Below are 16,105 nucleotides of genomic sequence, written 5' to 3'. Positions count from 1 at the left end.
TGCGAAAAGTTTGTCCCAGAAACACTGATAACGTATAGAGGTTAGCCATTCAATAATACAGAGTTGGCTTAGCACCATAACCGGCATTTAAAAATAAAACTCAATTCAGTGAACTGAAATTAATTAGCAAAATCAGGAGAGTTATAATAACTTTTGTGAGTTTGATGACCTGATGTTTAAAAAGCCCTTAAATCACACATCCTTAGAGCTAATTTAAAGGCAGTATTTCTCCTAAGACAGATGTTGGAAAACTGCTCTCCACAGCCTCCTTCTTTGTTGAGGTAACTTATGATGGATTTGGATTCCTCCAGCATGTCATCATTGCATGGTTCTCCTTGATTACAGGTCTAAAAATAAAATGTTATGATCCATGAATTAGTCATTAGCACAAATGGGAACAGAGGGAAGATAAAACATCTTTCCAAAAATGAAAGTCTAATGTACTATTAGGATAATTAAAGGAAATTAAAGGTCAGGTAAACGATAATATATTCCTCGCCCAAGAAAAAGACTTTTTAAAAGTAACACAGAAAACATGCACTCCTGTGGTAGATTGATGCTATTTTAATACCCTCTGAGACAAAAACACACGTGTGTCTTTAATCTGACAGGACAAAGCAGTTTAAGAATATCTTGCATGTAAGGTTCAGCAGGAAAAGTGCCACTACATTTTATCATTCTAGTTTATTATCCAGCAAGATGTCCTTTAATGTCCCTCCTTTCCTCCAGAACTCCCAGTCTATTCCCATGGATCAGAAAGAGCGATTTAAGAACCTATCTGTCTAACTTTACACAAGATTGTCTTCAGATGCATCCAGCAAGTCTGAGCAAGTGTGGTTCTTCTTCACACATGTATGGCTGTTTGCAGGAAAGGCAAAAGCGAAAAGCAGAATTGTGCAGTTTGTACTAGACAGATGGAAATCAAGGAGACAGATAACTTCATGTTTATGAGTGTGAGTTTTGTGTAGGTGTGTGTATATATGTATGTGACTCATGGTGGATTTACCTGAGTAATAATAGCTTATCTGCAGCATATGAGGAAAGACGCTCATAAGTAAGAAAATATGCCCTGCAGTTTATATGCAGAACACTTTAAACATGTTATTATCAAATCAATGAAAAGGTGCACTAATCTAGTCTTTTTTCACACAAACGTCTCATGCATTAAAACAAGCTCCATCCTGCCTTTACAATAACAGACTTGATTCAGGGTACAAACAGAAACTGGGTTTTTATCCTCCACTCATGTGTTAATTTACTGTACAAAACAACATACTTCCAAATGTTTGCATGTTTCTCACCATGAGGCTGCATCCTTTAAAGGACCAGGCCTACATAGACTGGGTCTGTAGTGATCCATTCTGAAATCAGCAATCTAGACTTCCATAACTGTTCCCACCCTAACATCAGTCAGCTAAGAGGCCGTTAAAAAAAAAATTCAAACCATTACCATTGTCACATGGATGAACTAAATATGAACTAAATATGAGTGACTTTTTTTGTTTCTCCAGCTCTCCCTTTGCAAATAGTAACCCATTCATCTGCAACTCCTACTCCATTCTGGCCAGGGGCGGAGCTAGAAGGAGGGCCAGGGAAAGCCATGGCAACCGTTGGCAACTAACTACCCACCACTACCAGGTAATTGGATGTTCCCATTGGAACATACGTCATCACCTCCAGGACAAGCAGTTCCCCTCCAAAACAGAGTGGGCAGCAGTGATACTTTGAGCTGGAAAGTCTTAATTAAAGGTATTGTGGAGGATTTTTGCTAATTAAAAAAAAAAATGTAGGAAAAGCACATCCACAACCCTGTACTCGCTCCCGAGAGGGAACACATATTAAACACATGCAAGGGCATGCGCAAGCCTATTTCTCCTCATGCACTTTATGTCTAAAAGTTCATGTTTGCATCGCTCATACAAGCTCACTTTCCAAAGGAAGATTTGCAGTTTCTCCACTATGTCAGACTCACCATTGATAAGTTAAAATAGGTCCAAGCACATAGGACGGCCTTACATAAACATACTGTATCACCAGAATGATTGACAAGTAGGAGGATCACTTATTTTGATGATCCACCTGGAAAAAGAACATCCTCCACTACACCTTTAATTTAGTTTTTCAATTGATATTATATCAACTATAAGTTGACAATGAAATTACAGTAATGAATTATTTATTCACATGAATATACTAACATAAAACAAAAACAGAACTCATGCTCTTTTCAGAACTAGGGTTTTGGCTCCTATAGGTTTTTGGTCACCCCTCAGTGCACATTGGTCCCTGCCTGGCCAAACCTAGGATCATTTTCTGATTACGCCATTGATCATGGTATCACTCATGATGACGGTTAAGGGTTAAAGAAACTCCTCATGTTGAGGTAAAGAAGCCCCCCCCCACACACACACAGTGAAATATCCCTTCATCAGCACGGTAACATGTGAGAACAAATTCCAGATCTCATTTGAATACAAAGTTTGCAGCTTATATGTGGTTAAAAAAGAGATAAAACCTAAAATCCAGATTAATTTTGACCACAGACATTTATCATAGAGTCATATCTTGGGGGTTTCTAACATGCAAAAACTCTGTAGGTTACAACAGTAAAAATAACAAAGCTTTATAAGTGGATTTTAAAGAGATTTTCAAATAGATACTACCTGTCAGTGTAATTAGACTCTAATTGTAAAGTCTGATTCTTTATTTATGTTATGTGTCAGGGAGGAGAGCATGTCCTGTCTGGACTTCTTTCTTATGCATATTTATTTTTTTTTCAACAAAATCAAAATTCCCAAAACAATGTGGGGGGAAAATTGTTTATAGAAGCATCTTTGCCCTGTTTTTTTCTGCTTTATGACCTTATAATTCTCTCACCATCAATGTGGAGGAATTTCAGCGCACTCATCCTGAAACATGTTTGAGCGCATCGATATTTGGGGTATTATAAACTGTCCTGTTAAGGTCTCTACACAGCACTTTATTCAAGCTGAAGTCTGCACTTTGACTGGGTTATTGTAAAATCTTCATATTTTTTGCCTCTTACTTTAAATCCCTATTATGGATTATGAGGCAATTGGGGAACAAAGTTTAGCTGTCTAACAGAATGCCAATGCCATGTTTCTCATCCCAAACAGTTCATGGTTTACTTCAAAACAAGCCCATATCATCATATGTTCAACTCTGTACCTGAAAGCAGGTGTGAAGTTTCAGACAAAAACTAGAATATTTTTACCAAATTAAATGCACAAAAAATCTTTTAAAAAAAATCTGCAAAAAATCCATCCAACAGTTTAAGTTATTGAGAAGCAGCAGACACCATTTTGTTTAGAAGCAAAAACACTTTAAACAGCTTCAAAACGCTTCAGTCTGTTTCTAACTTTTCTCTCAAAAACTTCAACTTTTACACCTGCAAATCTAAAGATCACAGAATGTCAGCTCAAGTTATTGATCAATTATCAGTTAGCTTTAGGCATTCCTTTGTGCAACAAGAGCAGAACGGGTTGAATCCTGAGAAAACCTGATTCTTACTTGTAAGGATCATTTGGGTCATTGGCGTTGCAGGCCTCAGCGTGTCCATTACACACACATCTTCCTCCGATGCTGATGTCTTTGATACTGTAGTAGTACTGCAAGAAATCAAGAGCAGACAGACTTTAATCACCTTTTATGAACAATGGGTTAGAGCTAAAGTTCATGCAAAAAAAGCTGAATAATCAATCTGGAGGAAGAAGCAATTGAAGACCCTGCCCCCCAATCTATAACTCTCAACTACATCTCTGACTGGCTGAACATCAGCTTGCAGCGAGGCCTCACCCTCCGGGTGACGGTGGGGTCACGCAGTGCCTTGCCCATCAGGTGTCCCAGAAGGGTGTTGGTCCTTAGGAAGCGGAGCCTGATGTTGGTGGCCTTGGTGAAGTCCCTAAGCACTGGTGAATAGGAGAAGTTCATGGCCCCGGGACGGCCGTTCACCAGGGACACCACAATCTGACATGGGGCGGATCACAGAGCAGAACAGATCATCAGATAAAAAACATGGCAACAAAAAAAATACCTGAACACCAACCTGAAGTAACAAATCAAGATAAATACAGAAAATCCTTAGAATGAACGATATTGGTTCATTGCTTTAAGCCATGAGTTTGATAAAAGTGCTCACTGACTGTCATAGATTAGGTTGTCGGATCTGCAATAAATATACAAAGAAACTGTTATTTTATTAGTCTGAACTTTAAAAAAATTGGACCTGGAAGACATATTCTCACTTCTGCCATAAGGAAAATACAACATTTAAACAGAGAGACAGAATCTGAAATAATGCATTAATAATAACGCAATAATGCAATCACCTCTCCGTTTTCCAGCGGGACTATACGAGAGTACTCTGTGGTGCAGATAACATCATCGTCATGGTTGATTCGCTCTATGGTCCTCTGTCCAAAGCGTTCAATACAGTCCCTTTTGGAGGCTGCAAAAAAACACAGATGCAAGGAAAGAAATATGTTAGAATATGTTATCAAGCATTCATTGATTCCTTCCAAGGGTTCAGCCTGAATGCAGAAGGCAGAGGTGTAATTATCTTAATGTCATGATTTCAGCTTGTTAAATCTGAAAACAGCAACAGGTCAGAGATTTACAGCTTGTCTCTCCTCTGTATATTAACTTGTACAGAACATGAACCCTGAATAAATGTTTGATATTAGCGGTCAACATTAGGCTTTATCCTGTGCGGAAGAAGGCACGGAGCAATGAGCAGCTAAGAACAACACTTTTTAAGTCCAGGTACAGACTCAAGAATGGATTTAGGTCTGGACTTAGGCCATTCCACCACTGCATCACAGCTCTGGCTGAGTGTTTAGGGCTTTAGTTGTTTTGTTGAAAGTTGAACCTGTGTTCAACACTCAGTTTTTCTGTCAGTGAGCCGCAGTTCAGCTGTGGCTAAAATGTAGCTTGCCACCATCAGTGTGTGAGTGTGTGTGTGAATGGGTGAATGACTGAATGTAGTGTAAAGCGTTTTGGTCATGTCACCTGACTTGAAAAAGCGCTATATATATATATATATACGTAGAGTATAAAAAATCTTCTAGAACAAAACTCTCCTCATAAGTAGCCATGTTTACATCCAATTTAGGTGTGAATTTTATGCAAACTTTTAAAAATTTGAAGAAAAAAAAAAAATTTTCATTTCTGCTGTTTTTTTCCCATTGGGTATAAAATAAAATTAACCAAGCAAAGTAAAGCATAATATCATCATATTTCATCGTCTATAATACATTGTCACGCATGGCTGTAATAAAGAAGTATAACCAAAGCATAGACCACAGATCAGTAATGGAGGAAAGTCTTAATGAATGTGTTTCTACTGGGCAACTTGTTCTTATGCTGACATCTCAGTTTACAATGTTTTTTCCAGCCGTGTTTACGTACATATTAGCAACATCCATGAAGGAAACAGCTGTTTGGTCAACTGAAGTAAATGTTCCAACCATTAAAGATTATTCGAAAACACTATTTCCATCTTCCTTTTTGTGAATGAAACCCATTTTTTAAAAGCCAAAACCACGTCAAGCGAGAGTTAAAACTTTTTTTTGCAAACTTCTTTTCTGATGTAACAATTAAAAAAATGTGCATAAAAAAGAGATGGAAATGCACCTAGATTTAGTTTTTAAAGAGATCAAAGGGTTTGGTTTTGTTTTTACCTGACCAGAGCATCTTCTTCCAAATATTTGCTGTACCTCCATCACGGCTAGTGGAAATATTTTAGCTGTCTTTTACCATAAACTCACTCTTTGACATTTCTATAAAGGACCAAGTTTATGGAGTGCACAAATGGTGTTTAGCTTCTCCCTCCTAAGCTGTAAATTGCTGCAGCTCCTCTGGATTTACCTTTAAAACGTCTCAGCTATCTCTGATTGATTCCCTTTTTGTTGTCAATTTAGATGGATGATCATATCTCAATAGGTTAGGTAATCGATTCCTTCTAAATGATAACATTTCTCCACAAACCTCTACTTGAACTGTCCACTGGGTCCCTTTCTGACAATGGAGCTCCTCTGTGTGTGCAGTAAACCACAGAGAAACCATCCTTTACCATAGCTGCAAAGCTGTCATGTCCGGTTTGGACATAACAGCTGACATTAACGTTTAATTACTAATGTTTCAGGTTATATTTGGATGCAGATGCTGTAACAAATGGCACACACACCCAAAGCCTCCACTTTCTATGATCAGGTAAACCAAGCTGTGACCTGTTGTCAGACATTCCAGGAATTCCCCTGCAGCCCACCTCCACCAGCAGCTGCCTCCCTCAATCAGGTAACATGTGCCCCCCTCACCTTCCCTCCACCCCCAACACCCCTAACCCCAGGCATCCTGTTTAGTCTAAAATATCAGAGAAGGATTTAAAGGCCTTTCCCCAAGCACAGTTAGTAGATTAGTTGTTGATTCTCATAGAATCTGATTTGGTTTTGGAGTCAAACATACTCACAGGCAAAGAACTGCCAGGGCTGGTAGGTCAGACCGTAGTCTGTGGATCTCTCCAGAACCCAGAGGTCCGGACGGGGGGAGTTGGCAAATTTGATCAACACATAGGCCACATGGAAGACCTGTAGAGGAAAAAAGAAAACAATCCACATTAGAGCTGAGAAAATTTATCAGATTAATCATGATAAAACGATTATTGAAATAATCGTTGACTATTTTAATTATCAATTAATCGTTAAGTGGAGTATTGAGACTGTAGAATATGCTTTTAGCTGACAGAGGAACCCATTTAGAGCAGTAATTATACCAAGATTGCAAAAAAATATATAAACTTTTTGCATTTAAGATCAATAATCTTTTTCATGTGTTAACATGCTCTATCAGGAACTCATTTCAAGAACTTTAATTTCATAAAAAGTCTTCTTTCATAAATCTTTGTCTATCTGATTATTAATCGAAAAAATAATCAACAGATGAAACCATTTGCAAAATAATCGATAGTTGCAGCCCTAATCTACATTAAACATTCAGAGAAAATGTTGCCTATCATATGCCGTAAAAGAATGTTTGCACCTTTATACGCGAAAAAATATCAGCATGAATCTTGTATTTTCTTGTCAATCATTTCATATTATGGAACTATGTAGTGTTCTTAGTATGCCACTCTGGGTCTCTGAGCAAAGACCTTTAAACCCCACACTGCTCCCCAGGTGCTGCACAATGGCAGCCCACTGCTCCAATAGGGGATGTGTTAAATGTACAGGTTATTTCTCCAATGTGAGATCAATAAAGTTCAGTTATTATTATCTATATTGGGGTATTACATGCCTAATGCTAACATGTCTTAAATGATCAAACTCATTGTAACATTACACAAAGTGTTGTCATCCCACAGTATCTTTAACACCCCAAATTTAAAAGCTGCAGAACCAAAGATATTTAAATGAAAATGATTGTTGAATATTTTCCTTCCGGATTTATAGGCATGAAAGTAGAATTTATTGGTCCATTGATTGCACCAAGTTTTCATAATCCTGACTCAGCAAAGCAGCCCCACATCATCACGCTATCTCCACCGTATTGGATTGCAGATGTGCAACCGCTTTACACCTTCCAAAAAGGTCTAATTTTGTCTCATCAATCCACAGGTTTTTTCCAAAAGTCTTTTGGATCAGAGAGAAGTATTACTTGGTATCTGTAAGGCAGGACTTTGCGTTCCTCTGGGACAGCAGTGGTTCAACCCCGGAGTTTTAACTGAAAGGCAATTTTGCCTGATTTCTTTCTGCTAAATCATGACATCAGACTTTAACTAAGGCAGCTAAATTTGCTGAGCTTTAGATGTTTATCTGGAATCTTCCGGATGAGCAGTTGATGCTCTCTTGTAGTAGTTTTGGTAGAATGGCCACTCCTTAAATGTTCATCACTGTTCCAGGTTTTCCCCATTAGTGGATGTGGACAATAATTTGTGACCTTTTCTAGAATCATATGAAATAATTTTGGACTCCTCTACAACATAATCAGGAAACTGTTTGTTTAGAGAACCATTGGCCTAATTTGCATTCGGATGGGTTCTATTTGACTGCTTTCTTGATTCTAGAGATCTGATAATTATCAGAGAAAGTGAAGCAAACATTCATTATTGAACAAGGCTAGTGGTGGTTGCCTTTTTTTAACAGGCACTGGTTGTTTTGGATATGTTTTATTTCTTTAATAAATGAAATACTTACTTACTTATGTTATCTTTGTCAAACATTAGGAATTTAAAATGATGTAAAACCTATAAGCCTGACCATAAATGCAAAATTAAAAGGACTCTGTAAAAAGGCAAATGCTTTTTAGAAGAAAAATTTGTTTGATCTTTCTGAACATCAAATATAATCTCTGTTGGAAGCTGGAGAAGTACCACTTTTCTCCAGCAGAGTCCGCCGTGGATCCTCCTGAGCAGAGCCTCCTGCACAGCTGCTGCTCATTACCATCATCAGAGGATCCACTACTTAAGCTGTCTTCAGACCTTGCCTCAACGCCGCAGTGTTGATCCAGTTGGAAACCAGTTTGTCTCCTGTGAAGCTCTGGAAGAGCTTAACCTGCTAAGCCTACCCTCTGAGCCAAACCTGAAGCCTGCCTTTGAGCTTTCATACAGCCTAGGATCAAGAGCTGGAAACCTCAAGTTTCACTCGGTTCAATCCTAAGAAGTAAGACGCTGAAGCAGCTTGCGGACTCTGCGAACCAAACTCTCTCCAGTTCCAACAACCTTCCTCTCCAAGCTTTAATCAAGAACCCTCAAGGTACAAGTCAGAAACAATCTAAAGACAAATCTCTAAGTGCCCTGCTAACTGAACTATCTTCCTGTGCAGACTCCGGTGAACCCGTGTTCCAGGACCAGAACCAGAACCAGTGTCATTGTGCTTGCAAAATAAACTCTGTTAAACTTTTACTACTGTTTCCGTCTAGTGGTGTTCTGCATACTTGGGTCGCTTTAGAGAACCCATCATGACAGAACACTGCGGCCAAACACAAGGCCCAGCAGATCACCTCCGCCGTCGCTTGGAGGAGCAGGAAGTCCAAATCCAAGGACAAACCCAGACACTCCGTGAGTTATATCGCCTTGTAGACACTCACAATCATATGCTTCAGAGCTACGCTAATTATATGAGCAATGCTAATGCTCTATGTTTTCACATACTTTCTCTGTTTATGACTAACAGACTAATTATCGGATAATAAACACGCAAGAATTCATAAACCAGAGTGATTTTGAGGCCTTCTGGTTAATTCTAAGAGATCCTATAAGGGTCCCAAAACTGAGAGGGACATTTAGAGCCCATTTCTACTGCAGGAATCTTTTACTCACCTTGAACATTAAATGTGAGGAAAATCCTAATTTAATAGTAACATTTTATGGCTTTAAATTATTTATTCATAGAAGTAATTGACATTTATGTACTATTTTTGCACGTCACGTATCACTTTACTTGGATTTATCAATTTACTTGGATTTAGTTTTACATATGCATGTATATGTATATATATATATATATATATATATATATATATATATATATATATATATATATATATATATACACGTATACATATATATATAAACAGAAGAGCTATATGTGTATATATTTTTATCTTTTTATTTTTATCTTTATTATCTTGTGTGGTTGGTTGTGTGTATATATATATATATATATAAAACTGTAACTGGAGCGTGTAACAAAAATGATTTCCCTCTGGGATTATTAAAGTACCGCATTTCTGAAGAGGGTCTGCTTTTTATGATAATATGGGAAATTTTTTGAACTGTAAACTACAATCTATAGACAAGTAGTCTATTTATTTTGATTAGTGTTGATGATACAAGTAAACTCCTGAGGATCTATTACTGGATTAAAAGTGCAAATCTATTATCATTCTCAGCAATCTATAGTCCCAGGTGTTAACTAGGTTCTATGACCTTCAATCTCAATGTGGTGATTACACACAACCCCAGCTGTGTGTGGGAAGCTTTCATGGTTTATTTTATAATTTTTTTTTTTTTTTTTTTTTTATAGGGATCATGCTCTGGCAACATTGTCTTCAGCCTCACTATTGTTTCTGGATAGAGTAAAATCAGGCCTTAAAGTTGGCCTTGGAGGTTAGTGAGAGGCTATGCTTGGTGCTACTCTGTGACAAAATCCTCCCTAACAAACAGAAGGGTGAAAAGCAGAGAGGAGTGAAGCACACGACTCCTGCTCAGTATGACAAACAATCGTTTCTCCTGACAATCATTTGGAAGCGACTGATTGGGAAGTCCTAAAGATTGGTCGATTTTTGTTGAAGTTGAGAGCTCTGACTTACTGCCCTGATGTGCTGATAGTTTTTTTTTTTTATTGTGTTAAGAAGAATACGCTGCAGACACACATATGTGTCTTAGAGGGATGAAGTTCTGAAGCCACATCAACAGTCTCTATGAAATGGGAGACTTTTCAAAAAGAATACGGAAAAGTCTTTCAACCATTAACCGAGGGCAAGGGGAACATTGCAACGTTAGAACCATTTAGTTCAGAATAGATCTAGGCATTTCATTTAATATGCAATATATCACAATTTAACAAAACCCAATTTTCAAATCGCAGAGGCTCTGAATTTTGGTCACGTTACATTTGACAGGAGAAAGACGCAAAATGCCTCATTTCAGCCCTTTAGATTGCAGTTATACCCTTGTAGTGGGTTTGCCGTCATACAAAAAGGTAAAATGGGGAAAGTAGCAGTTTCAATGCAGATCCATGCATGCAAGTAGAAGTACGCACTTTTTTACACAAAGGTTACAGTACTGTCCTGCAAGAATAAAATGCAAGATTTCAAGATCAGGAAAAGACGGGAACCTTAAAATAAAGCCCCTACAAGCTTGTAATTAGTGCAAAGGAAGACCAAAATAAAATTACAATCACAATATTTGTTCAAAATAATCTCATTTTTGATTTTTGGAAAAATTATTCTTCCCTATTTCCCAGAATCACATCGCAAATAGATCATAATCCACCAGTTAACTTTAGCTTCAGCTTGTTTAAAAAAGTCCTTCAATATTATGAAACCATCAGCTGGAAGGACAAATACTTCTTTTCTAAATTGTCTTATTCTCCGTCTGTGGAAGAATTTGCAGAAAAACATAATAAACTGGAGATGTTCAAATCTGAAAGGGGAATAGTGTCCCATTTTCCTATCACCTACATCTGTCTGGCTGCACTTCACTAGAAACCTTCCAGATGAAGCAAACAGCCACTCACTCAAACATTGACACCTAACAGCATTGGACACCAGACATGGATTGGTTAACGTTCCAAGTGAGAGCCTACAGTAGGCATGCACTCGGCCATCAGAAAAATAATCTGACGCAGTAAAAAAGAAGCACAGCACTGGATTATCTGGTGCTTGTAACTTGATTCTCATTGTCTGTGTCTGTCTCCGAGTCTCAGTGGAAGCCATTCCGTTCTCTTACATAAACACATACAGGCATCCGTACAAAATAACACACAAATGTTACAAAAGGGGTATTCCTGACTCCTCTATGCCCACAAAACTTTAGGGATTAGTGGCAGCCTCCCAGGTCAACCTCCCCAAATTGCTTGTAGAGTGATCAATCAACCACCCATTACCATAACAACAGTCAGACGGTGACAGGACAATGCAAAGGGGAAGGAACTGATCTAACCAAAGAATAAACTAGAAAGAGTTCTGCACTTTTATTCTTCTTTGTCTAAAGTCCCCTATGACTCAGAATCTAAGTTGATTTCGTGGATCTTAACTTAAACCCCAACTAAGCACAGAATTAGGGCATCAAAGATTCCTATGTGGCCTCTGCTGGAATTAGTCAGTAAGCCAAGGAAAGACAAGGAGGTGATTTCACAATGCAACTTCAGGATAGGACTCTATCACTCTGCCAGGCCTTCTGAAGGAAATGGAAGAAGATCAGAGCCGCTGTGACTAATGATCTGTGATGACAGGAAGTTATGGGAGACGAAAGAAGACAAAGAGAAATGAAACTAAAACCATGGGTCAAGTGAAAAAGCTCATAAGCTTCTGTTTGTATAGATCAGATTTCTTGAACAGGTTTCTTTTTGCACAGCATATGAACAAATAGAAATATAGAAAGGGTTAAATCCTTTTTTTTCAAGTGAGATTTTTCTTTTAGAGATGATATAACATTACAGATAAAACCTATACATTTATAAGGAATAATCTGAAGCTAACCATCCAAATATTTGAAGGTTAGTTTACATCTATGTCTACGTCTCAAGAATTCAGGTGCGCTTGCATTTGTGTGTCTGGCCCCAAGCCGGTTTAATGATTGTACACATTCCTTGGTGGCACCCACCGGTGCCTCAGGTAACCATGGAAAAAAGACACAACACACACACACAATGACAGGGAGGGGGGATGGATGGAGGGATGAACGCAGAGAGGGAGGAAGGGTGAGGAAAGTCAGGAAAACAAGGTCTGAGGTGGACGTGTAGAGCTGTGTCCTTTTACAAGTTTCAGACATTATTCCAAAGAAAATGATCCACACATGCGTAGCTCTCTGGGCAACACTTCCAACTAGGATTCAGTGAGTCACTCTGACTTGCATCACACTTTGATTTAAAAAATATGAGCCTAAGGTTTTGTCTAGAGCATCAAGTCAGTCATCTCTGGCATATAAACAAACCACGAAAACAAAACAGCAAAAAAAATTCCAGCTGGTTATTGGAAGGTTTCCTCCATCTGGACCAACACCGAAGTTTAATCAAGGCCTGTTTGGCCTCCAGGCTAAATTTTCCCCGTGGAGCTGCTGCGATGACAGCAAAAAAAGTCACAATATTTACACAAATTATACTATCAGATAATAATTGAAGTAAATCATCTAAATGGAAACATTCATGATGTTACTGGATGACTGACTGAAAGAAGAGACACGGGTTAAACTTCCATCCAAGATAAATATATGAGCAACTTTACCCAGCTGACCTCTCTAAAAGTGAACCTCGACGCAAGGAACGAAACGGAGAGCACAGTAAAACTAACTGTGAACGGACTGGACGGACTATGAATGCTCACGTCAGCAAAACTATCAGAGTCAAGGACCGCTGATGGTTACATCACAGCATCATCAACATCAATGAAAACATTTGTTTTACAACCGCTATCAGGTGCATGTCTCTGATAATACTGTTAGATTTATTCAATGATTATTATAAAATGAATGTATGTACATATAAAACATTGGAGAAATTAGATGCTTCACTATGTCTTGTGATTCAGTCAGTGGAGCATTCTGTCTTATGACCTGATCAATTGTCCTGTCAGAAGAATACTGTTTTGTAACCTACCCCATGTGTTATGTTCCGTTAATAAAAGGCACTGCAGAAGGAGGGGGGTCCGAGAGAGAGTTGGAAAGTTGGGTTGGGCTCTTTCCCCTTCTGCAGAAGCTGTTGAAAATACCTTTCTGTGTGGACTCAGTCCCTCTTTTACAAACCTACATTTTTGAACCTAACAAATACAACAGACCGAAAATATGTGGAACTTTTATATATTTAGATCTTATAAAAACACAACTTTAACTAAGAAGAGAAACCCTTTAAAATGACAGCAGACATGAATTTGTATGAAAAAAACATTATTTTAAGGATAAACCATGCAACATGTAATAGATTAATTTCAAAAGTTTTTATTCTTTTAAATCTATCAACATCGTTTTTATATATAGCTATACATATATCCATATATCTCAATTACAGTGCAATTTGTAGTTTGACAATAAAGATTGATTGATTGATTGATTGATTGCTATATAAAAATTAGGGCAGCCTAAAGTGAACAATAAAAGCCAATAAAAGTTTAACTTCTTTTAAAGGATTCTTTTTAAGCAAAGATCCAAATGTACTCTTTCTTAGGATATCAAATATCTGGGTAAACATCCAATAAAGTCAAAAACATGGCTCTGGAAGCTAATGGGTATAACAGTGTTAAAATAAATCAATGTTTTATTTTACAGTTTAATTTGAATTAAATCAGTCTGTGGATGAGAATGCTGCACAACAGAAAATAAATAGTTGAGCTATAAAACTGATTGTGTGATAAGTACAGAAGTAAAGATGAGGAGCAGCGTTAGCAGAATCAGGGCAGTAAAGAAGAGAAGGGGCTCCAGCTGCATCTGTCAGCTTCTGGAGAAAATCTCAGACACTTTCTCAGGACAATTTCAAGACAGCCAAGAGACACCTTCTTGGCGCCTCGGTGTGATTTATGAAAGAAGTGAGACCAAATGGGGGGATCGAGTCAATTTGCTGCTGTCACGCCTCTAAGCCACCAACAGAGGCAGTCATGGAGGTCAAGCAGGTGAGCATTGCTCCAGGATCTGGTACTAACCACAGGATTATGAACTGCAGAGGCAGTTCATTCTTACAGAGTATGGTTTGGACTTTTTCAAGATATGCATGTTTCCTAGGGGCCAGAAAGGCTAAAGATTCTTTAAGTGAAAGTACATAACACTTCTCTCTGGGGTATACACAGGCACTTTCACAGTTTATTGTATCTCTGAAGACACATCCAGTGATTCCAGGATCAGGAACAAATACCGAACCCCTGCTAAAGGAGCAGGAAACATACTTTTTCTACAGAGATCTGCAGCTGTTCTGCAAGAAGAAGGTTCTGTCTTAATTCCTCTCATCAAATATGGTTTTACTTAAATAAATCTTTTTTTTTTCGAACTGTCCACCATTGTCTCTATTCAGTTTGTCTTCCCTTTCATTGAGCTGCTTGCAGCAGCAGGATAAACATGGTCCCAGCTGCACAGACATTGTATAACAAGATTATAGAGAAAGAAATACTACAGTGCCTCGTAGGACATCAGCTTCTTATCTTCATATGCGACTTCATTAGGTACACCTTGTTGGTTTGCAGTAATTGTTATTGAATCAAAAACATTTCTCAAAGATTGACATCATTTCAGCTTTGTGACACAATCCTTTATCCTGCTGGAAGTATGCATCAGAAGATGCGTACACTGTGGCCATAAATGGAGAATGGTCAGCAGCAACACTAGTATAGGCTGTGGTGTTGGAACGATGCTGGGTTATACCAAGGAGCCCAGAGTATGCCATAGAAATATACACCATTATACCACAACTGCCAGCATGAACCATTGATAAGGTAGGACGGATCCCCCCCACATTGTTTTCACCATATCCTGACCCTAACATGAGAATGCTGTTGTTGGTAAGTCAATGTGAGTCGTTTCCTCTTCTTGACTGTGTGTGAATTTTCTGCACTGCTGCATTCTAACGTGCTTTTTTAACTGCTTTTTATCTTTAATTGCTGTTATTCTGCTTTAATTTTCATTCTATTCTATTGTTTCCTTCATGTTAGGCACTTTGAATTATCTTTGCACTAAATTTTGCTATACGGTTAAACTTGCCTTGCCTTAACTGAGCTTCTGTTACATTTCTTCCATCTCAAACATGTTTGTTCGATCTCCTGTGGCACCAGTTTTATTCCCCTCAGATGCAGCTCATTGAATATTTTATATATACCAGACAATTCTTTGTAAAACTGTGAATACTTTCTTAAACAATAGATAAGGAGTCGAAGATGGAAAAGGTCTCATCACAGTTTGCTGTCTTCTTTACTAGTTGCTTTCAGTTGATGCCTGCAGAAGTAAAAGCAGCCAAGAGAACAACAGACCTTTATATCTCAAAAAGCTCCTCAGATGATCTGATTCTGCAATTTCAACTGACAAATAGGAAATTAGGAAAGATCCTTAACTTAAAGACAGATGCTTATCCTGTTTTTTTTTTTTCTTCCCACAGTTCAGAGCTGCACATTACTTCCAGGTTTCTAAATGAAAGGATTAGAAAACACTAACCAGTACTTCTGGAGAACTGTACGTAATGACAGCTTACACATTTTCCAAAACCACCACCTTTATCCTAAAACCACACGGCTTTCCAGGTGGGATTTTGATGTCCTGAGGCTCCAGATGTACAGACGCAGACTGCTCCCTAACACCTATACATCCACAGAACAGCTGGTCTGTACACGCTCAGCCGGTGAGCTCAGTGCCTTTCAAACATGCCTCAAATGTAAAGCAGCATTTCCCGCCTTA

The 16,105-nt window shown here is 38.3% G+C and overlaps 1 protein-coding gene across 1 annotated transcript in view; it reads right to left on the bottom strand.

Annotated features, from left to right (window-relative positions):
• The window catches only part of lama5 (laminin, alpha 5), a 108,134-nt gene that overhangs the window by 66,522 nt on the left and 25,507 nt on the right, over positions 1-16,105 (bottom strand). The window contains 4 exon segments of the mRNA XM_038309294.1: positions 3,532-3,629; positions 3,817-3,987; positions 4,350-4,468; positions 6,488-6,605. Coding sequence (XP_038165222.1) covers positions 3,532-3,629; positions 3,817-3,987; positions 4,350-4,468; positions 6,488-6,605 — 506 coding nt within the window.

This window comes from Cyprinodon tularosa, unplaced genomic scaffold (assembly GCF_016077235.1).
Source record: "Cyprinodon tularosa strain WSP-4 unplaced genomic scaffold, ASM1607723v1 ctg66, whole genome shotgun sequence".
In the NCBI taxonomy this organism is placed as follows: Eukaryota; Metazoa; Chordata; class Actinopteri; order Cyprinodontiformes; family Cyprinodontidae; genus Cyprinodon; species Cyprinodon tularosa.
Note: the sequence above shows the minus strand (reverse complement) of the source record. Positions and strands in the feature narration are given on the sequence as shown.